Source organism: Apteryx rowi, unplaced genomic scaffold (genome assembly GCF_003343035.1).
Source record: "Apteryx rowi isolate R43461 unplaced genomic scaffold, aptRow1 scaffold_531, whole genome shotgun sequence".
Taxonomy (NCBI): Eukaryota; Metazoa; Chordata; class Aves; order Apterygiformes; family Apterygidae; genus Apteryx; species Apteryx rowi.
In genome coordinates, this window is record NW_020450796.1 from 307,096 (window position 1) to 331,895 (window position 24,800).

The 24,800-nt window shown below is 38.2% G+C and overlaps 1 protein-coding gene across 1 annotated transcript; it reads right to left on the reverse strand.

The window, feature by feature from the left end:
• Positions 1-816: 816 nt before the first annotated feature.
• Positions 817-23,672, reverse strand: KCTD19 (potassium channel tetramerization domain containing 19). Its single transcript, XM_026080949.1, has 16 exons — positions 23,352-23,672; positions 21,428-21,578; positions 20,874-21,065; positions 19,263-19,385; positions 18,815-19,004; positions 17,908-18,068; positions 15,158-15,261; positions 12,774-12,916; positions 10,708-10,791; positions 8,459-8,567; positions 6,288-6,942; positions 6,105-6,149; positions 4,491-4,736; positions 2,960-3,114; positions 1,260-1,361; positions 817-915 (listed from the first exon to the last, which is right to left on the reverse strand). Exons 1-16 carry the CDS (start codon positions 23,670-23,672, stop codon positions 817-819), a joined length of 2,880 nt encoding a protein of 959 aa, XP_025936734.1.
• Positions 23,673-24,800: the final 1,128 nt, after the last annotated feature.

A 24,800-nucleotide genomic window follows, 5' to 3' on the forward strand; every position in this document is an offset into this window, starting at 1 on the left:
ATAATTGCTAAGTTAATGCAAGATTTTGGGCTGTCAAGACAACAATAGCTCATGTTGCAAGAGGGAATGAATTTACTAAACCAACAAGGAACATGAATCTTCCTGAATTCCTCAGTTTCAAAGGTTTCTGCATTGCTGGAAAAACCTTTAGTAATGTTTACCTGACTGTTTTTTCAGGGTTTGATTGATTGGCCTAATAAAGGTTATTTTCTTTATATGAATCTTGTTTGTGTTGTATGTTGATTTCAGGTCTTCTAATAATTTTAGTGGGGCAAAAAATATTGACAAATATGTTCAGCAGAGATAGTGGATTCCTTTGCTCATTTCAGCTAAATAGGGCCCCAGGAAAGGGACAAACCTTTGTCCAACTGCTGACCAAGCATCTTCTAATTTGGGGTGTCAGCTAGTCATCTGAGTGAGAGTAGAGAGAGCTTATCAACAGACCCAGTCAAGGAATTAAGTGGAATACCATGCCACATACAGCAAGCTTTCATGACAACACACACAAACAGAAGGATAGGAGGAATAGATGTACAGGTGACTGGGCACCAGCGCTGCATTTTCTTTCACTGGAAAGCATGGTTTTCTGGTAAACAAACCTCACTGGTGACCCGTAAAGAGGTAAGAAATAAGACATCTCCACTTTTGTCACCTAAAGCAGAAGGTTGTTACAAGGATTCCTGCCTAAATAAAGTTACTATTCAAGGTTAAATGAAGGCTGAGCACATTTTGAAAAGCTTTTTCTCACACATTCACGTGACGAAAATAAAACCATTATAAAGACTGTGTCAGATTTTTATTAACATTTCTGTAAACTTACATTTCCAAGGCAAAGTATGAGATAGATCTAGCAAACCCTCTCTGTATCAGTAAATCAATGCAGCGACTGTACTTCCATGCAAATGGTAGGGTAAACTGAAAAGCACAAAACGAAGGCCACCGTTAAATCACCAGCTGACTATGCCATATAGCAGAATAACAGACTCTTTGCTCTTCATTTCTTAACAACCTTAAAGGTCTTCTGCCCCCTTTTTGTGGAGGAAGCAATCTCATAAATTAGCGGCACAATTTTAAACTTCTGTTAAGCTGATATGTAACATTAGTCAAGTTGTGCTGTAAAATTGCCCCCTCACTTCACTCATTCCATAATCGAAGCTGAGACCTGTGAACCAATTTAAGCAAAAATCTTAAAGCAAAAAAAAAAGAGTTTAAAAAAAAGTTCAGCCGTATAGCATCCCCTGGTGGCAAATGGTACTTACTTCCACCCACTTAAGTAGCTCTTCATGAACATGTCTGTCACCTTTAAAATATTCTGTGTTCAGTAAATTTGCAACAAACTCCTTGGGGGTGATCTGCAGAGTCTGAAATATAAAACACAAGCTTGGTATATCAACAAGGAGGTACTCTAACTAAAGTGTCCAGCCTCTGCCAATGAGCAATGCTCCTTGTATTGGTGAAATTACCATCTGGACGATGGGAAGGGAAGTTCTCAGTCAGTCCTTGACCAGGGCTAATTATTAGTAAGATTAATAAGGCTTGGTATGAGGTAACAGACACCCTCAAGGGCTGGAATGCCCCCGACACACACACATGTACACTCACTCGTACTAGATGAGGAAAACTCAAGGGCAAAGTGTCCCAAGTCCTTTTCCTACATCTTTCTCCCCCCTCTCCAAGGGGAGAAATAAAAATGCTTCTGGACAAAGAGGAGGCTGTGCAAATAGCAGCTTGGTCTCTGCATGGAAAGGAAATGCTTCTTCAAACAAGACCTCTGGGTCAGGAAAGGGCAGGGGGGAACGGGAGGAGGTGGAATCAGCTGTTTCCAATGTGAATGAATGAAACCAGAAATTCCTGGCTCCTTGAGGGTAAGTGTTCATTCCTGCTGCAAACGCATCTGGTGGCACAAGTGAGTTTCGGTTGGGGGGGGTGGGGGTCATGGTTTACTTAATGGAGCATCTGCACGTAGGGCCATGAGTTGCTTTTGACAGTTCTCACAGCTGTCAAGTGTCATGCTACAATGTCATGACCCCTTGTTTCTTTGGAAGAAATCACATTCCATTTATTTGCTATGGCAAAATGATTATTTATGAAGTGGCTGTATTTTTTACCTACTACTGGTGCTCCGAAAGCAATTGCTGGTGCTCTGCAGGGAGCGCAGCAAAGCATGCCACTGTGCCTCCCAAACCCAAAGACTGGAAGGATGCCCTGAAGCTAGGGGGTAGGGGACACTGCCACATATATATATATATTTAGTGTTTCCTGCAACAGGGACTACAGCCCCCCCCCCCCACACACACACACACATGCACACGCAAGGGGTGCTTTAGTTGCTAGACTTCAACTAGCCTTGCACTAGTGGACTAGGTGAGGGTAGTGTTTTACCCCAGCTGGAACCTTTTCAACAGGCAAGACAGCAAATGCTTCATCTCACACTCTTAAGCTATTGATTATTCAGGTTTAAACCCTCTCAAGAGAGACATGGGCCTTAACATACAAAAGTGCCCCAACCGCTGAGCGATTGGGTAGGAAGGTGCTCTTTCCCAAAGCCATCTTCTGATGGGACTTAGGTCTCCTTGGTTTTCAAGAAGGAGAAGGGAACTGGTACCTAATTTCAAGCAAGACTCCTGATTGCTGCTAGACACCACCTTATTGCCTAGCTTTCAGCACATAACTCTGAGGGCCCTATGCTCTATTTACGGCCTTAGTGGTTGTCTGTCTTAGGACGTTCCCCCACTCAGCACAATGGCAACCATGGCTCCTGTTCAGATGCCTGCTTCTCCCTGTGTATCAAACTTGGTGCCTGACTTCCACCAGCAGCAAGGCTTCGAGGAGTTGGGCACTGCATTTGAACACTGCGAGTTTCTGTGTCCTGTCCTGCCACCCCGTCCCACACCATACCGATGACCTCAAGAACCTGAGAAGACATGTCTCGTCTGGATCATTATGAACTTGTACCTACCCAAAGCCTATTCACAAGAGTCACGACTTTGGCTGTGATTTCTTTGGGATCCTTCTGCTTTACTGAGTTCAGGATAACGTCAGTCAGGAAACAGTGGCACTTCCTGGCATAGAATATCTCTTCATGCGAGAGGGCAAAACTTAGAAATACTGTATCTACAAGGAACAGTTCAAAGAACTAAAAATATTAGAAAAAAAAAAGTGGTTTCAGCATGCTAACATTTCAGTAATCCTGCCTTTGGCTTCTTTAATGCCTTTCCTGTCCAAGATTTTAAAACAACTGAATCCTAACAGTCAGTTTTCAAATCTGAGCTCTATATGAGGGTTTGCCTGAAACACCTACAAACAGTAATATGTGAGCTGAGTCGGAGGACCGAAGAAAGCTGAGTAATTGCCTTTGTGTAGATCATCAGGTATAATTCCTTGGGTCGCAACAGTTTAATCATTTAGTCTGTTTAGTCTATAATTTGGCAGGCTTTGTGACATTCATGTCATTTACAGTATGCTTAATTAGTTTTTTTCTTCCCTCTATTCTATGGGGATTTAAGGACAATGATTTTGTACAAATGGAAGAGCTCTGTCTAGGTGTGGGTGTGTGTGTGTACTGAAGCTAGTCAGTCTGGCTCTAGATATTCAAAGGGGTTTCCAAACTGCAACAACCTTTAAGCACACTCCCACCCAGCAAACTAAATCTTCAGCCACAAAGTGGGCACACAGGCTCACTATATACAGCACAGGAAGCATGGGAAGACCCAGGCTCACTTTACAAAGGACAGGAAGAATTAGGCTCCAAAGAAGGCATCTGCAAACCTGCAAGCTGCACAGTCAAACCCAACTGATAAGAAATGCTGAAGAATGTGGTAGGTCTTGAGCCCTGCCCCCTTCAAGACCCAGGTGCCTCCTGCCTTCCATAGAGAAATCACAGCCATGAGCCCTTCCTAGAGCTCCTTTCCTATACCATTCCTGTACCTTTCTCAGACAGAACACAGCAGCACTGTAGTACCTATCCACCTCCAAAGCCACATGTTTAGCACTTTCACCAGGAATATGGGAGACTGTCTATGATCAGCAGCTGGGATTTGACACAACATCACCAAGAAATGCCCACTGCATTATTCAGACTGATCTGCTACAATCTCCCTTTTATATTTAGCATAAATAAATAAGCATGCAATAGAGCAGGAAGCTCAACTTTACACTTCCATATCCTGAGCAAAATCTTTAACTGCTGGGATAGTGAGTTGATTGATTTTCTTTCTTTCTTTTTTTTTTTTCTCCCTGCTCTTACTAGCTCTGTAGACCAATCACAAATTTGGTGCATTAAAAACTTCACTGGTGTAAATATTCAGGGCACCTGCAAGGTTAGTCAGCTGCTGTCCAGCTGTTTTGAAGAACTAAATGTAAGTAGCAATTAGGCTGCAATAACCATAGCTACTCCGCTAGTCAGAACTGACAACAAATCATGATAGAGACATTGGTTTTCTTACTAAAAACTCTGCAGCAACATCCTACAGCTATTTGTATTTCCTTACCTTTGGCTAGTGCTTGAGTGTATGAATTATCCAGTTGAGTACCATCAAGCAGAATGCTATAAACAACACTCTCTTCATTGCCTGTACAAAAGCCATCACTGCCTAAAACTGGAGGATGTTCAACTTTAAGAATCAATCCTACATTTCTGTGCTCTTCCAGAACAATGTTGGTTTGTTCATTGTCCGTTGTTTCTGTGAATAAATAGATGTTGAGTTTTACAGTAAAGCCTGCACCAACAGTAATGGCATTAACACGTTTGTTTATATATAAGTACGACCACTATATCTATATCTATATCTATATCAAGATCACTATATATTCTCATTAAAGGTATGGACTTGTTTTGTCTTTATTCTGTCATGATGTTTTCCCAGAAAAGGCAAAGTACAAATAGATAGAAAATTTCAATCTTAAAGTCAGAAATTTACAACCTTAAATATAACATTACATGTCTTCTCTACTCCCCTCTTTCACAGGGGACATTTAGAAAGAGTAATCATTATGTATTGCTTAACCAAACCCAAGTAGATTCAGTCTGGAATTTTTTTCAAAGGACAAAAAAGAGTTTTATCTAGCAAAATAATAATCTGGCTTTCATTACTATAGTAACAAAAACATTCACAATCATTATTAATACATTTTGCTTTGCCAACAATTCTGCGAAAACTTGCAATGTTACCCACTGTGGAAGTGGTAAGCTGAGGGAGAGGGTAAATCAGGTCCTCCTCAGGGTGGTATAAGAAGACTTGGACTAAGAAATTCCACTGAGGTTTCCTGAGTTTGCATTTAGCATCCTGACTACCAGGCAAATCTTTTCAACTCCTATACATGCCTGTGGAAACCTCTGGGTTAGATATTTCAGTTTCTATGCTAAATTACAGCTTTCTGTAAATAGACCATAGCTCAGTGATCTCACTGGATACAGCAGACTTCAATCAGCAGATTACAGCTCAATTTACACTAGTAGTATGGATATGTTAGGCCCTACATCTGAAACCCTGTAAAACATGTAAGCTTTCAGGTTTTGATATACAGTTCTGTGATGTCTGAACTTTTACTGTCCTTGTACAGTGCCAGCAACTCCAATAAAAGTAGCAGTAAATTACCACAAACATTTAAAAATGATTCTATTTGCAAGGTCTATCTGAATAGTCAAGACGACTCAAGAGCCCATTCAAAAAATCCTGGGAACCCTCAGGACAGAACTGAAGTTGACATGAGTCTCTTTCTTTGTTCATTGTGCTCCCCAAATCCAGCTGTGATGCTTTATTTTGCACCATTACCAAGTGTTACTAAACTAACCATGTCCAATGTTTCTGGTCACAATACTGTACCTTTAAGCATCCAAATATCTCAAAAATGCAGATGGGTAACTTAACACAGCAAATCAGCTTTATTGTTCATTACACAGCTATAAAGGTAGGGTAACAAGGAGATAATTAAAGAACAATGCATTAAGGCTAGTTGCTTAAAAAGGTGCTCCACCTTTCTGGCAAATACACTTTTAGTAGTCAACTCTGCATAGACAAGCTATAAAAAAAAAAATCCCTCCAGTCATAGTCAGGCCTTTGCTTAACAGCTGACAGTTAACTTACTGCTTTTTATAGGGATGAGTTTCATCTGCAAGTGCTTGTCTCTTACTTCACTGGAGAAACTTCCTACAAGCAGAAGAAGAAAAAGGTTGAGACTGTCACTCTAAAATTCATCAGCATGATCAAAGTATCTTATTTATATAAGTTATTCAGTTAATTACTCCCATCGTTTTTGAAAGCAGCTATCACAAAGCAATCACCTACCTTCTGCTTGCTCCCAGTTTCTGTTCTCTGCAGTTTTTTCCATTGTGTGAGTAGTTTCTATGGTATTGAACTGATATTTTCCAGAACATGGACTAACTGGCAAATTCTGTTTGAACATGTATGAACATAGCTGCTTTTCTTCAGCCCCAACTTCATATTTGGCAATGTTATTGTTTTTTTCTATTGCATAGCTTATTTTCCCAGGAGAAGAAGCAAGCGAGCCCTTGATACCACTGTGCTTTTCAGGAGTGTTATTCTGAGATACATTGTCTGTGATATTACCATCAGATATAGTCACATGTTGGAAATCACATCTCTTGGAGTTCACCATGTCCCATTCTTTTACCAGGGAAATTAATTTCTGGATGGGAGTTGCTGAGTCTTTACTTTCTAATTTCTTTGTTAAACTGCTTCTTATTCCTCTCTTCCTTGGAGGGCTTACTGAATGCTTGTAATATCTGCAATTTACCCATACGTCTGAGGACTCGTGGTATCCTCCAAGTTTACGCCTTCGCTTTGCCCCTCTCGCCCGTGAAATCATTCTGGAATACTTTGCCTTCTCCCCATTGGTATCTTGCTTTCCCTTCAGATCTTTTATTTTACTCCATGTATTAATATAATATTTACTGAAATCCACAGCTGTATATGAATATTCCTAAAAATACAGTGAAATGCTGTTACTTTTTATTTATATCAAAGGGAGAGTAAGCTTTGCTTTTTGTGGCAATTTATATATTTTACTCATTCTAATACAAGCACCTAAGAACTGAGTCCCTAATCTTGGAAAATGTTTTCCTCACTCTGTGCTGGATGTAGTTCTTTAGGCCTCTCCAAACCCTGCCCTGATACTTCAGCACAGATGTTAGTTGCTCTGAATCACTTCATTGCCGATCACTGAATTCTGCCGAACTTGAAGAAAGAAGATGGAGTGGCCGAGGGACACGCACAGGTTTAGTATCTCATAGCCTCTGCTACTGCTATAACTAAGGCAATTTTAGTTATCTGAAGCAACTGCTTCACATTCTGTTCAAGGAGGATGGCCTGGAGAGTTAAAGAAAGGTGCACAACCACTCTACCAAGCGAACACCAGCGTTAAGCCACATCAGTGCTACAGAGGCAGTGCATATAAGCCACCTTCTCCTAGTAGGATGAAGGCAATAACCTTCAGCTGCTGTCGCCCTACTGAGGACTAAAAGAATTCAATGGCTTGAGTAGGAATTACTTTTCACTTCACACTGACATCAATGACTAGAAAATTTCTGCAGGACGCTCTCTTGCCTGAACACACTGCTTAAGCTTGTGGCTCTCATCTGAAGCTGCTGGGCATCTAGAAACCAGATATCTGTGTTCTAAGTTGCCAGTGAATACAGTAGTCTGATCATGCCTGACCAAGGTAAGTCACAGATCCTACTAACTCACCAAAGCTGCAGTGGTCTCCTCCTGCTTAACTTTACTGTCTTAAAGCACTTAACAAGGAAGCAGAAGATCTGGCTTCTAGGCCTTCTTTAGCCAGAGGGGTCAGACTTCACATTTCCTGTGCCCCAATTCCTAAATCACACTGACATCTGCAGGAAAACATTTGCTACCCTTGGTGAGAAGGACTCACTAAGTAACCATGAATGCAAATCACAAGACCAAAAGGGGAATTTAAAAGAGGGTAGCCTTGTGGTGCTTAGACTAAGCTAACATAAGATCAGAGGACCTAGTTCTTAGGCTTTGGACTGTTTATTTTGCAGCATACATTCATTCGATAAAAACATAAATAAAAGCCCAGCACACAGGACAGTGCTCAAGCACTCTATCTTGAAATCTACTGGGGAAGTTTTACATTATTGCTGAAGGAGGAGTAAGTGTGGTGGATCTCCACCTAAACTACCTACAAGCTATCTCATTATGGAGGGAGCTCTCTTACATTTTTGCAATGTTTAAACAGAATGTCTACTGCTGTTCTTCATTCTCACTTGATGCTCAAAGATGGGCTTTTTAAAATGAAGATGTTCTTTTTTTTAATCAGGAGAGATTTCTAACGCTCATTTTTGTAGTTGATTTTGAAATTTTAAAAATTGTTTGAATTTTTGAAAACTGACAAATTTCAATTATTTGGCACATTTCTAGACCAAATTGCTTTTAAAAGCACTTTGTGGCAACATATTCTGAAAATCAAATCTTACTTCTTTTGAGTCTTTGTTGAACTGATGCTCCTTATTCCAAGTCACAATATTTAATCCTCTGCATGGAAAAGAAGCTTCATTGTGAAATTCATGTTTTTTGATCCATAATCTAGAAAATGAATATTTACAGATGTTTTAGAACTTCTTCCAGGAGCATCACCCAGTAAGCCTGTAAAGAGGAGCTGCTAGGATTTCTAGTCACCAGTGGATGTGTGTACAACCCATTCGTTTTTATTATGAATTAGTTTTAAACCACTGGGAATGAAAGGAGTTCACAACTATCACTAATGCGTAACATGAGGGTAGCAAAGCATCAGTAGTTTTCATTGCCCATCTGCACTAAGAGTTTCTGAAGTGCAATGCTTTAGATACACAAGAGATAAAAATTGTTTCTTGTCTCCAAGATGCTCTAGCATCCACAAAACCTTGACAAATGGATTTATTTAAACCTTGCTGATGAACCCAAGTCCTGGGAGTTGCTTTTCTCTTTTTTTATTTTTTTATGAAGTTATGGACACTTAGGGGAGAGAGCTATTCAGATTCAGGTCAATCAATCATCTACATTCATGGTATCAGGCATAGATTTTAAGGAGATGGACGCCACAGTTTTTGAAGGAGAACTGCACATTGCCCTGCTTAAGAAGCACAGCCCCTGACAGTGACTGTCTAAGCTGCCTATCAATTTTTTTTGAGAAGGTGAAGCAACTCTCAATGCACACAGTAGACTCCTGGTGACTTGCCTGTAGACATGGATTTGACAAGACTGCCTACCGAGTTGAGTGATAATCTGGTGATGGACACTAGGCAACAGTCCACAATTGTTTTAATTTGTCAGAGGTCTTTGATATAAATGACAGAATTGTTGCTACCGTCTCTGATGACTCAAACAGCAATGGAAGAGTCTATGTTAGAGTAGCACTAGTCCCTTTTTGTTAAAATGTTCTACAGACTTTAACAGACTCATTCACACATAGGATGCTTCAGAGTTCAATTAACATGTTCCTCTTGCTCTACAGGTACAGGAATATGGGAGTAGGGTCCTAATCTGGGATGGGGGTTGTGGAAAGAACAGTTATGCCTTCTTCCACATAGAGATCTAGCATAAATTCCAGAAACTGCTGTTACCACTGGTGGGATACTGGCTGCTCCATTAGTGTCCTACTACTGCTGATAGCAGTAAAACAAACTAAGGTTGAAATCCTGATGTAAATAGTCCATGGTCATATGTGTCAGGACCTGCTGCACTGCCGCACGATCTTCTGCAACTATTTTAATGAATATATTTCGATGTTAAAAATGCTTAAATGACCTGTGACCAACCAAAGTAAGAATCCATAAGAAATCACTAACTTCCAGAAAGCTCTCTTAGTGTAATAATGAGGAAAACAGCCATGCCAGTGTCATTTTCTAAAAGGCTCTGAAGTTGAAATATCTCAGTTCTGTGGGCATTCCAGAAGGCCTACATTTCAACATTTTGCCTGGCCCTCTAAAGAGCACAGCAGAGAACAAAACAACAGCAAATGAGCTTGTAGAGTCGCAGATTTTATAAGGCCAGGGAAATCCACTGCGATTATGAGGTCTGATCTCCAGTAAAACCCAACGTTAATTCCTGTTTGAATAGCAAAACATCTTTTAAAAAAACATCCAATCTTATTTTAAAATTTGTCAGCAATGGAGACATCAGTCTTTGCAAAAATGTCTCACAATGGATTAACCTGTAAAAAGTTATGCCTTATTTTCAACATGAATTTGTCTAGATTCAAATACCAGCTGGACTCAATCATTCTGTGTGATACTTTGTCTAAGCTATGCTGTTCTATACTCCACAGTGCTAGAAAACCCTCCAGTGGGTCTGCTGAAGTCAGCTAGAGTTTGGCAAAGCCAGGGCTGAGCCAAAGCTAATAAATCAGACCATCTCCATTCAGTCTGATGTCTCTGTACAATGGTTCCCAGTGTGTCTTACAATTCTCAATACCTGGACTTTACCACTAAGGGGATATCTCAGTTGCCTATTTCCTCGGTTACTGGTGGACTGCCTGAGGACTACTCTGTTGCTCCTGCATCCAAATAGCTCATGGAGAAAAGATGTGGCCCAAAAGATACAGGACTTGATCATCCTCCAGTGGCCGTATTTCAGAAGGAAAAGAGAAAACTGTGCTCCTTTCAAAGAAGAACAAACACTGCTAGGTCAAATGAAAGGACATTATACTATGGAAAAGAAAAAAGATAGATAGATAATTTTTCTCTACCTGTATGCATCACAATGATAAAGTGCCTCTAAAAGGGAAGGGATCTGGTACTCCTCTGCTTCTTGACAAAATAGAGGCCATTCTCTGTAAGTTGTAAATAAACTTAACTATAAAATCATTCAAACCAATCTTCTCAGATTATATTTTCCAAACACATACTAATTTTGGAAGCTCATGCAGTTGCTACATAAAATGAAAGACACATTCACATAAGTGATTTTTCTTTCAACATATGGAGGAACAGTCTACCATTAATATTGAAAAGAACCCAAAGCAATTTTATTCCTTTTTCACATCTGACATCTAAATAATGAGCAAAAAAAAATCAATATAATTCTTGCCATTGACTTTCATGGAGTCGGAATTTTATATCAGGAATCCCAAATTAGAGGACACTTCTGAAAAAGTGCAAACAAAATAAATGAGCTCCTAAACAAAAAGTGTTCAGTGGCACCTTTCCGAATGTTTGTGAAACTTGCTATCTTTGATTCTTTTTCAAGCTATTGCACCTCTGCTAGTTAAGTCAAACTTGCTTTTTTTTCCCTATAATTAACCCTGGATATTGACAATAGAAACCTGATTTTTTGAGAAGCAGGAGCCCTACCTTTGCTTTGTGATACCAATGACAGTTTTCTCGCATGGAAAATTCATCATGGCATTTTCCACAGGGAGGCCCCCAAAGAAGGTGCATAGGTACAATGGACTGTAACTGAACTAGGGAAATCTAAAATTCCCAAGATATTCTTAGCCCTGGAACATGATTATCTCTGCTATTAAGCTGTTGCCAGTATACCTGGTCCCATCTAATTTACACTCTCTCCAATTCCCAGGCATGGTTTGGCAATTCAGATGTTCCTGGGACTGTTTGCAGTGGATAGGAGGAATGAAGCCATCATCTCTGGGAGGTTAAGGCAGCTAATAAGCAGAAATGCAGGCTCTTCTATAACAGCTGGCATGGGTGACCAGAAACATTCCCAAACGTGTTTAGTTTGTACAGATATAATTTTAGTGTCTGACACTCTTATCTGACTTCCTATGTCTTTGATGACAGAAGTGAGAACAACCAGTGGTTAATATATCAAATATCTCAGAAACCACTGGTGAAACTTTTCTATTGACTTTTGGAATAAGAATGAAAATACATACTCCTCCTGTAAAATGTGCTAAAAATCACCATATCAGCTGGTGAGCTAAAAGGTTGTGAACTGCACTGAAGATATTCTATGTACTAGAATCAATACAAGCAAGGAATTCAAGGACTGAAGAAATCAAAAGATCTTCTGATGCCAGGCAGACCTTCATTGTTGAATGTAAAGCATATTTACCTCTAAATGTGACATGAGTAGTGGCAGCATAAGTGTCAGTCCCAGCAAAACTGCTACAAGAAGGCACAGCACCAAAGAATCTGTTCTGGGCAATCTCAGGGCATTAAAGAGAGGCAATTGAAACATATTGTAGGGATATGCTTAGAAGACTACGGTTTTAAGCCATATCAGTTTCTGATGTTTAATAAAGTTTAGAGGCCTAAGAGACTGAAATGCCTAGAGATGGAGATTTCTCTCTCTATTTTTAGGAGCCCTGTGTTCCACCACTATGGCTTTGGAAGATACATTTTTCAGCATTAGTACAGAGATACCAGTAGAGGGGGCAGAGGAAATATTTTTCAGCTGGACTAAACCAGACTTAGCTGTCCCTGCCACAGAAAAGATAAAATTCAGAAGAGGGATGCAATTATCTCAGCAATAAAAATATTTTCAGTTGAGACACTCTTATCTTTGGAATTCTTTTTGTTAAATGTGTGCACACAGTGCACCTGTCTTTGACACACGTTTCTCTGCAGTACAAGTGTCCAGTATACCAATCATTAAAATAAAGGCATACAATATCTCACAATAATCGAGTCCTAAATCCCCATAAATTAAGTTTAGATAGTATGGTTTAATTCAGGACTAAAGAAAATTCTTCTTCTAATTCTTTTGGATGATATTTCTATGTAAATCAGAAAACAAAGCTTTTTTCCTACAACCATGTAATATAAAAGAAATACATGAATTCATTCTGCTTACTTAAATTCAGATGGCAAAAATAATTTGCCAAGTCTTAGAAAGTTGAGAACGTGCCGAAACATTTGCCCATCTCCATGGATTAGAAGACTTTGACCATATGTGATCCAATAGACTTTCTTGTCATTTGACAGAAGCTCTGGATACTACAGAAATAAAAATATATTAAGACCCTACAGAGAACATTTTCCAAGAATAGGAAGACTCTTCTTCTTCTCATATGAAAGCAATTCTTCAACCTGTGTAATATCAAATGTAGAAGAGTCATTTTAGATGAGTGAATTAATTGTCTTACCAATAGGGGCCATTGTTTTATTATAACAAAAACTGAAAAACCTGTTCCAGATTAAGCATATTAATCCTGCTGTGTGTATATTACTTTCTTGTGCTTAGGTATTTGTAGCTTCATGAATTCTCAGTGCAGAAATTTGAAAAGATTAAAAAAAAAAAATCACCTCTTACAAGACTTCTGGAGCCAGTATCTGTAATGAACTAGGTTGTTCACTAGGCTGCCCTAGACTGTGCAGAAATTCCAGCCCCTAAATCACAAGCCACATCCATATTGCATCAGAACTGACAAGTTGTATGAACAAAATGAAGCCTGTGTTGCTCCTTAGAAGTGGCACGTAGTGCTCAGAGTGCCCTTTAAAAAGTGCACATAGACTAAACTCTAGCTGTCTGCAAATTGCATGTGCTTTTACAGCAAGGCACAAAAGGGCTCTTCTAGTAGAGAATCTGTGCTGTTTTCTCTGCTTGACACTGGTGACAGGACAGCACTGGTACAACAGGCAAGCTTTAAAGAAGCTACTGGGCTGGGTAAAAAGTGGCTATTTTCAAGCGTGCCCTTTAGTTTGTGCTAACAAAAGGTAGTTGGGATTTTCCCTGACTAGAAGCACTCCAAGAATCCTATCTGCTCCTGAAACTTGTTACAGAGCTTTATTTATACACTCTGAGGCTACATCTTTCCTACTAAATTCATCCACCTTAGGAAGTGATCTGTGGCTCACAGTCTAAGTGGTACACAGACTGCTCAGGGCCTGCAGGAGCAAATCGGCTATGTCCACATCACAGGGCGCTTGGATCTGTGTTAAAGTGACGGACCTAGACACAATTAAACTGAAAAATAAACACACACAAAATGACAAAGTGTCTAACATAACAGGAGGGATGGGCTACCATTCAAAGTAGCCTTTTTCAGAATGATATGGAGTATGTGTTGCACATCTTGGGCTGTGGCATGAAAATACATTAGGGTAACAGAAGGTACAAAACAAGGAGGAGGAGAAGGAGGACAGACACAACCAAACTTCATATAGTCTTATCTATACAACTTGAGAGAGATTCCTGAAGGAAACTCTCCCCAAAGCCAGATCTGGGTTTTGTTTCAGAGGGAAATAGATGATTCACTCTGTAAGAGAGTGTGGGACTGAACATTTATGCAAAGTGGACAACCAGGTGTCTAAGACCTGAGATCGAAGTGGACAGCTATGTGACCACACTGACATACTCCATGAGTCTTACAACTGTATTTTAAGAAGAGACACATAGGCCTCATCATCATTTCTTCTATTCTTGTGCTCACAGGCAGGTGGGGGTGAATGCAGAGAAAAAAACAGATCCATGGAGGGACCACGTTCTCAGTCAAACTTATGCCTATCTTCCTAATGCACAGTTTGTAGGAATACTCCCTGCAGATTGATAATTAAAAGCATACAACGCTCAGACTTGTGCCTTCATGCAACAACATACATTGGAGCTTAACAAAGCAGGATTCCCTCATGAAAAAGGGCTCTTCTAAGGATATAGTCAATGGTGATATTTAAATGAGCTCACATATGAATTCAGCAAAGCATCTCAAGTATTTGCACTTAATTTTCAGTATGCTCTTAATTCCATGCTCATTCAAAGCAATTTAGTATGGGTTTTTCTTTAACTACTAAACTTAAATTCAGTGGACTTTAAGCTCATACATAAGGTTAGGCACATAGTTGAGACCCAACTATTTTTCTGTTTGTTCTTGCATAGTTCCAATATTAGTTTTAGGGGGAAAGAAATCTATTATCCAAACAGAAATTTTACTTCCTCAGTAAAAGAATTAAACAGGTTCCATCAAGTCTACTTATATTAGCAGTCAAACTACTTATCTTGTTAGTCCAGAAAAGTACTTTTCTGGGAAGTCCAAGCTTTATTTCCCTCAGGTACTTGAATGTATGTCCTCTCATGTAACTCGCAGCATATATGTGAAGCTCTGATGATCCTAAGCTTTCAGGTCAAAAGTAGTCTCATAATTCTTATCATTAGAAATACAGATTCTAATCTATAGAATTCAAGATCCTGTCTTAAGAAGGTTCACGTTAAGGCAATCCAAAGATAATTAATTACCATACCTTCAATAAAGTCTGTAAGCAAGTTTCGTACCAGTTACTTCCTACATAAACTTTCACAATCTGATGCAGTGAGCAGACTGATACTTCTGCCGTCCAGTCTGCATCTAGAGCTGGAGTAACAAAGGAAAGGCCACAACTAAAACAACTGTAAGTAGTAATAATTTTGTGGTAGATACTTAGCTAGTTAATAAGATACTGGATTTTACCTCAAAATATTGTAAATAACAGCAATTCTTTGAAATAGTAAAATAATAGAGTACTCTGTGCACACAAAACTGGAACTTTCATCTTCGGCTTAGTGCTTATATGTAAGTGCAAGCAAAAGGCAAGTCAGAATAACAGTGGACAACTCAGTCCACCCATGCTGCAGCCAAAGCACCTTTTCTCAATACATTTAAAAATAATAATAGCAAGAAGGCTATATGGATTAGCATAGTCATGTCTGATATACCGAGCCGGCACGTTTATGCCACCTAAAGTAGGTGTATCTAAGTACACCAGGCAGATGACAGCCTCACAGAGTTCTTATGCACAGAGAATAGATATAATATAAAAGCTTTGGATACATCTTAGCCTGGGTTCAGACCACATCTTACCTTTGTGTAGAAACAAAGACATGGAAAGTTTTTGCTGAAATCATTAATATTGTAGTTCACATTACTATTTACAGTTAGCAATTCCTGTGACACTGTTTTAGGAAAATCAAAATATATATCCATCCAAAAAGTTTGTTTAAAAATTATTTTAAAAACTCAACATGGAGAATTTTGATTCTTACAATAGCTCGAGTCTTCACAGAAGTCACACTCTTACAAAAATTATTTCTAGGGCTATGGATAATGATATAAACAGATTCTAATATTCTCTAAACAATGCACAAACATATGCTTGGATCACATGTAGCTGCTCTAATGCGGCTATTCATCTTCTGTAACATACATAAAATTGAGGCATCATTTATTGTTAAAACATTTGAGTCACAGAGCTATTTTTTCTACCATGACTAATAAGAAGAAACTGTTGTTTCAATTTAAGATCAAACCCTCCTCCTCAAGGGTTATAATTTCATCTAAGAGTTGGTAAGATTCACTCTTTTCTGCATATACATTTTCTGCATAGTAGAGCAGAGGAATACTTTGAGCATCAGTTCCTTTCTCAGCCCTTTTCACATAAAGCAGAAGTGTTCTGATGAAATATGATGATAGCTCAAAATTGGAAGGATAAACATCCCCTGGAGACCTTGAGGAGTGGAGGAAACTGGAATTAAGATCCCTAGTACAAAATGAGATGCCAAACCTGCACATAAAAACAACAGGAAATAGATCTAGGAGCCTACGAGCTGAAGTGTGAGCCAGGACAAAAAGGGCAAGTGCTTGGATGGGGGTTAAAGCAGAAGAGTGAACAGGACCACTCTGCTAGTTGATCACAGAGCAATTATTTGCCACCAGTGGAACACAGAACTGCAAATGAGACCATAGGATGCACTGGAAGAGCCAATTCCAGCAGAAACAGGGTAGACAGGGGTAGACCATTATATAAAATACTGGGGAGGTTTCATCTGGATTGCCATGTACAGAGTGTGATTAAATTTATCCTTCCTAGAGCATGTGGTATAAGAAGAGAGGCTGAGAGAACTGGCTTTGATCAGTCTTGCAAAAAAAAGGTTAAAGGCAGACCTTATTGCTGTCTGCAACTAATAGGAGGGCCTACGGAAGACAAAACCAGATTATTCTTGGAGGTGCATTTTGCTAGACTGAGAGGCAATGGAAAAAGTTGGAACACAGCAAATTCCAACCAGCTGTATGGATCTGTTTACTTATTTAATTACCACAAGGCAGTCAAATACTGGAACATAGGTTCAGAGAGGCTGTAGGATCTCTATCCTTAGAGACACTCAAAACCTTCTTTGGCAAGGCCCTGAGCAACCTGAGCTACTTGGACCTTCTTTGAGTAGGGTGTTGAACTAAATGACCTCCAGAGATCCCTTCCTACTGAAATTCTATGAATAGGGGGAAACTGGATTAGGTGAAAAGAAAATTTACTAGAGTAATCAGGGGAACGTATTACCTCACACTAGAGAAGCCTTCTTCTATAAAGGCATTAGTGGAGAAAAGGGGATAAACAAGAGTGGAAGAAGTATTTAAGTTAAAGGTCAATTTTAGGACAAAAACAAATTTGGCTCTGAATACACTTAGGTTGGAAGTTAGAAAGAGATTCCGTAGTTTAATACCAAGAGTTGTAGAACAGCCCCACATCAGAAAAGTGGGAGTCTAGAAAACCTATAAAGAAACCTAGCTATTAGAATAATAATAAAATAGAAATTAATAGAATATTAGAAACCTAGATACCTTTAAAGTAGCATATGTTCTAATGAAAGTAAGCTGGACTGCCTAAGCTTAAAGGAACTGGACTCAGTGAACTATTTCAGTCAGAGTAAGACTGAGAGGTTTGAGAAGTAAACTTATCCAAAAATATGAATAGTACTACCTAAATTCAATGTAAACTTGCTCTATATTTCACCTAGAACTTAATATTATTACTATAGAGTTCACTGATCAGCAACAGCCAGTTAATAAAGCAACTAGGTGACAGTAGATCTTAGGAAAACAAACGCTCTCAGACAGTGAAACCTTCGGTTTATTTTGTTACTGTAGTAATTTCTCAAAAGTAGGTCTAGATAATTGATTATTTATTGTTATTATTTATTTTCATTCAGTTAATACTGCTTATTCTATTCTGAATTAACTTACTATAATCTCTGCTCTCTGTTGGCACCTGTTGTTTCAGAAAGCATTTTAAAGCATCTTTCATTGGCTCATATGTAATGTCCCTTTTGTCCAAATAAGCGCAGAGTTCTTGGATTTCAGACATATTTTCAGTAAGAGGGAGTTGGCAAGTTCCCAACCAGTTCCTATCCAAAAACAGAGGAGATCACTAAACTTTTTATTCCTTTTCTTATTGTTTTCACTGTTTATTTTTAATGAATAGACGTCAGCAAATGTGAATTCTTATTAAAAAGCTACCTCTATGACTCACATACTGTGTTTTTGTATTTACAACCTTTTAAAAAGTAGTGTCTTCATATATGTTGCTTGGAAAATCAGGAAGTATTCTCTGTCACTGCAAAGATGTCTGACCTTGTCTACATTTTCACTTATTTCAGGAAATGGTTTTAATGATTCCCTAAGGAGCCATTCTCTTATAAGACAGGGGATTTTATTAAACCAGTAGATTGGTATGTCTGAGTAAGTCTGAGCACTCACTAATGCTAAGAATAAGGACTAAGCTGAAACCCAGCATTCAGAAGTTTAAATTCTTCGTTGGAGTTTAGTCAAGTGTAGCCAAATTCATCATGTATTTCATACCATTCCCTTTTTGTGATGTAGATGAGTGTTAATAATTATATATAAAAATATATATCAAAGCTAAATTTGGTAACACCAACTATTCCATAACCAAATCATAGCAAGAATAAGTGTATTGAATAAAATACATAAAAGAGATTCATGTACTAGGCAACCAACTGAAGATTCCAATACTTTGCAGAGATTATATTTGAAGATTGAGGTGGCTGAAAAGGGAATTCCCCAAAAGGGAAACAAGAAAGCAAACTCAGTCTCATGAACTGAATGTAAATTACATCACGGAAGGCCGTACTTTACGTGCTGAAAGAGGACCCCATTCCCAGAGATGTACAGCTTGCTTCTGTCCAAATTACTTCCGACGTAGAGCTGTCCCAGAGCTGAATCTGGATATCTGACCAGAAGACCAAGCGCCATGACATACAGTGGGGCTCGCACTGGCACCTCGGCCACCTGCGGTTTGCTTTCTGAGCAATCTGCAGACCCTTCAAGGTTAGAAAACAACACAGAGCTGTTGCCTACACAAAAATGAAATGCACAGATATACTGAGACTTGAGGAAGATTAATAATTATTGTGAAACTTTCCACTATTTCCATGTATGTGGAAATTAGTTGATAAGACTATTTAGCTCAAAGCATTGACTGTATTAACAACATTTCTGATTCAAACACTCAGTCTCACAAGGTAACATTAAAACTAATCCATAATAAAGAAAATATACAGTTATGTTCATTATATTACCTCTATAGATTTTCACAGCATCTGTAAGCTTAGGAATTCCCAAAATTACAACTTCTTCCTCCAAAACATCTATGTTGGAGAAATCATCAGGCAACAAAATCTTCTCTGAGCGAAGAAAATTAACTTGAAAATAAAAATAAAACACAGGAAGTGTGTGTTGATGTCATCTCCCCAGTGCTCAAATCTAGCAAAAATGGGTTCTTATGATTTCCTTCAGCATTACTATTCACTAGCATGGGTAACAGATAATAAATATAAACCAGGAGTTACCTTGTCTTTGAAGATGAAATCCTGAAAACAGGGTTTATACTAGAAGCTTTCAAAAGCCAGGTGTAGCATAAACGGTACAGAAAATAAGGGTAAGCAAAGTATACACAAATTAGGTTAGTTTTGCTTGTTACAGAATCCCAAGAATTTCATACAAGAGGTTTCCTGTTTGTTTGGCTGTTTTTTTTCCCTAGGCACAGTCCCACTCCAATGTGCATTAAACATGTGATTTCCCATATGCTAACACCAGATCAATAAGACTAGTGGAGCAAAACTATAGCAATTTCACATCTATCTCATCTTAACTGAGTCCACATAGGATGAAATGCTATGCTGATGGAGCAGCTATGGAAACCTGACATATTTTTGAGAAGTACTTATCTTTTTTGAAGCTGGAAGAATATTTCATGAATGAAACATTTTTTTTTAAACTACTGAAGAATTAAGATCAAGTAGAGATTTAGAGTTACCATGTAAGTTTTGTCTACCTTAATTATCCATTGTCAATAGTATTTCTGGTCCCTGACATCTGAAACATTCATGTATTTTAGTTTAGAAAACCGCTGGATTAATAAAAGGCAAATAAGTACGGCCAGTGCCCCCACTGCCCCAGGAGAGGGCTCTACCCACTAAGTTATGGTGAGACGTCCTTGTTCACTCTTTCTTGCATTACAGTGACCAGTGGTCCAGCTTAAACGGAAAATGTGTAAGGCACCTACTGCCAAATTATACTGTAGCTTGATTATTGAGACATCCTCCCAAGTTTTAAAACCAGGCAATGTTAAAAGAATTCAACCCGGCTTACCACTCAATCTCTATGCAAAAATTTACTGCCACTTTAAAAGCAGCAAACTTGCTTAAGTAGATGCCTCCATGTCAGGACTAGACAGGACACCATACTATGGCTTGGCAGGAAGCAAACCTCTTGATTAGCTCTAGGAATCTTCTTATGCACCATCTGAATTTTTGGGGTTCATCATTTAGAGGCATCTTGCTTTCTCTGCTGAGATAGGAGACTAGGCACCTAAATTCCTCACTTTGAATCACTCTGTTGTGACCAGGTACCTAATTTCAGGTATTGTGACATGAATGTTGGAGGCCACTTGGTAGGTGCTTTGTTTCTTGATTAACAGGACAGTAAAACCGGCAGACAGCAAAACCAAAACTGAAAAAAAAGATTCTGATCTTTAAAAAAGTGCTATGGAAGATAGACAGAAACAGTTTAATAGCAAAAATGATTTAGATATATCAGAATAAAACCAGCTATCGAGAAACAGAAGTAGATTAAAATCATTTGCTTCCATTTTGGCAAGTGCTTTTCAAGAAAAAAAAAGTACAGTTTACCTATGAAGCGGAATTCACTGCAGTCACACTCAATCAGAGCTGCATTCTCAAAGAGCCACAGTAAATTGTCATCATTAATTAGTACAGGATATTTTTCCACCAAATCTAGTGGCAAAAAAAAGTAATTCACTTCCTCTTCTGTATCGAGTAATGGTGTATCCATTAGCCCTAGGGGAGCTCTTTCCTGTAATCCTTGGGGAAGAAAAATCAATATATAAATACAGAAAAATGAAATTCAAACATATACTTTGGAGAGCTGAATCTAGCACAGAAAAGCCTGCATTAATCCTTTGCGATATTTAACGTTCCCCAAAAGACGAAGTCTTATCTCTAAGCACCAACCCCATGCAAATGAATAAACAGACACCTGGAAACTATGTGCACAAATAGAGTAATATATTAAAATCTTTTCAATTTTGCAATAACCCAAAATTCTCAACTGGTCTGAATGCGAGTGAACACCAGCAACTATAGGTTACACACCAAAGGTACCTAACTGAAACAAGTATTCACTGGACTAGCTATACCCTAGGAAGCGAGGGTGGGACATTTACCTGCAAATGCTGGACTTTTAAGAGGAATCTCTGATGGATTGCTGATACATTTTCGCGTTCTGCAGTAATTCAGAGATGCTCTTTCAGCTATTGGTATATCTGCATGTCGGACACGCAAATTATGTTTCCCCTCCTTCAAATTATCTAAAGTCTGTTAAGATACATTAAGTTTTTCAATTAACTACTTCAATTCAAATAATTAATCCAAAAATTAAAAGCAGCCACTGGAAAAAGTCTAATCCAGGTATGCAGTACTTCACATCTATAAAAAAATGCCATGGAATATTGTATACAAAGAGACAACACCACACTTCTTAACAGATCTCAGAGTACTTTGCAACAGCTTTTACAAATGTTAACAGATTCACACTCAAAATGATCTTGCTTCAAGAACAGGCACAGAAGCCCTATTTCACCTAATCTATGTTTACACGCTTATGATTTTTGATGGAATTAATTGTTCTCCAGAGACCCCTTCCCCTTTCCAGTAGTTACTAAAATAGTTTAGGTGTTTGACTTACATTAGATTCCTAATTTTTAGGCACCTAAAGGTAACTAGAATTAATTTGTGCTGAATATTTACAGGAATGTGTAATGTAACTTGAGCCATTCATATATTCCAAAAAATACAAAACATTTTTGCATCTAGTTCTTGAATTCAGGATACGCTACACCAGCACGCTTAAAAACATACAATGGTAGAAATAGCCAAGAACCTAACACAAAGCCTGAGAGACCTGTTGGACTCTTTTTAATAACATCTTTACAATAAGCAGTGGGAACTTAATGCTTAGAAAGGGGAACAGATGTTTGGCTGAATTATAACAAAGCTTAATAGTCTACATTTGCTAATCTTCTACCAAATGATAAACACATTATTTTAATCTTTGAACAAGTGGTTAGATACTATTGCAGGATATTATCTACAAAGTAGCTTTAGAGCCATGATTATATCTTCTAAAATACACGTGCAAGATATGTTCATCAACTGATAAGGTTGCATTGACAAATATTTAAAAGCCAGAAAATGCAAGAATTTAAGTTCTGTGAAATGTGTTCCTGGCCATACCAAAATAGTCTCACAATATGTGATCATACACTGTTAATACAATAGACTACGGAGTTTTTGTTGTTCTTCCTCTCCCTTTCCAACTTATTTGGAGATGTTACATCTTTAAACACAGTTCTAAAAAAAATATCTAATATGGCTAAAAATATCAAGCATTATAGCATCGTTGAGACAATTCCACAAAAAGTATTAGAAACACCCCAAAAAACAGAGTTTAGATTAAACCTAGAAGAATTGCAGACATATATGAAAATACACATTTCATCCATCCAGGAAATACGTACCCTACCTTGCACTGTAATTACACTACAACATACTTACAGCCAAATAGTAAATTAAGTAGTTCTTAAAGATGTCCATTTAACAATTCTGTTTATGGTATCACAAAACAGGAGAGAAGGAACTGCAGTTTCCCACTTGACAGGACAGTGAATTCAGTGATGTCCCACTTGGACCAATCGTTTTCAGTCAGATTGAACCCTCTCAAGCAACAACAGAAAGGGTAATCATACCTTTTTCAGATTAGCAGGCTCATATTCAAAAGACTGGTCAGTATAATTGCCTTAAAGTAATGAGCATAACTGTTGGCAGATAAAAGCCTCTGCTTGGTTTAAATTTAGTAAAAGCAAGCAATGACTGCTGAACGACCTCTGACAGGTCAAAAATCAAATTTGGAACATTTTCTGTACTCACCAATTGTTACAGATGAGTTGAATGTGGAAATTAATTGCCTGGATACCTATTCCAAGTATTGATAAGGTTATATGCACAAACTCCTTGACATCCTTCTACAGTCAATATCATCTAGGAATGAACAAAGTCTATAGAAAAGTCATACAGAATATCTCATTTTACCTGTAATAAAGGTGTCAGCTGCAAAATTAATGCTTGCTCATACAATAAATCCAATTCAGCACAGCTGGAAAAAGATAATTTTGAAGTCTGTAGGTAATAATGAAGGTGTCTAAATGTAAATCCATCTTGGTCAATAAATAATCTTAGATTTTCAGACTGATCTCGTACAGAGGCTTCTTTCCACAGCAGAGACTCAGGAAACTGAGCAACTTTACTTCTGGGAATTGAGAAATGCCAGCCACCAACATTAAAATTAACTGACTCCTCTTCTGCAGATTCACTAATGTTCCCTGGTTCCTTCAAATAGAAAAGGAAAATCATATCAAGAGGCAAGAATGAATCTGCAAATTCTGAAACAACGGACTATTTTATTTTAAAAATGCATTCAGCTTTGTATTTTATTTTCAACTCTGTGGCAGCATATATAGCATAAATTTTGGACCATCTTGGCAAAAAATAAGGTATGGGGCAAATTACCTATTGCATTACATTCCTATTCATTTGTGCATTCACATCCCTTATTTAACACGTGTCTACAGCACTGAGTCATAAAAAGTCAGCAAATAAATCTATAAACATTGTTTTGCATAATACAGACCCACAGTGAAAACGTGGGAAAAAAACGGGTTAGAGGATTCTGAGTTTGTTACCAGAGAACAGTTAAGTAAAATATGAAGAGCATATTCTTTAAATACTCAAATAAAATGGACTATACTTCAGGTAGAAAGCTTCTACAATTGAGAATAAAAGGCTTAATTGTTATAACTTGTGTAAGGGTTTGACACAACCGCAACCTAGTCAGCTTCAGTGATTTTGTTATGACAAGACAATAATAAAACATATGGTAATAAAATAGAAATAAATGCCATATACCATCCCACACAATTCTGTGTAGCCTGCTGACACATCATTCTATTAAAATATTTTATTACTATTTTGAGAGGCAGATATTTATTACTATGTAGATCACAATCCTCTTGACAAGACAGGGTAGAAAAAAAATTGTCCATAGTGAAAGGATGCTTGGAGAACACATACATGGCTGTCAGCTAAGCAGATATAAAATTCACCTCAAGCAGGACAAGAACACATAGTTGCGGCCTGTGGCCAAACAATTTTTTCATGCAACGTGTCAAACTGAGATGTGCGTTAGCCTGTGGCCTATTAAAATGGACTGAAAAGTCAATTCAGGTCTGAAAACAAAATAGACTGCCTACCTTAGTCACAGATGCCAACCTCAAAACACAAGGAGACAGAAGTTGTATTGACACTAGAGAACATAATCCTTGTAACAGAAAAAATGGGTGGAAGATGATACGTGATATTTCAAGTGTATTTAGATCATCTCACATACAAGTAACTAGAGAAGGGAGTCCAAAGGAAATGTGGGAAAGGATGGGAAAAATAACTCTTAATGAATGTACAAATTGAACTTTGTAGCCTCTTGAG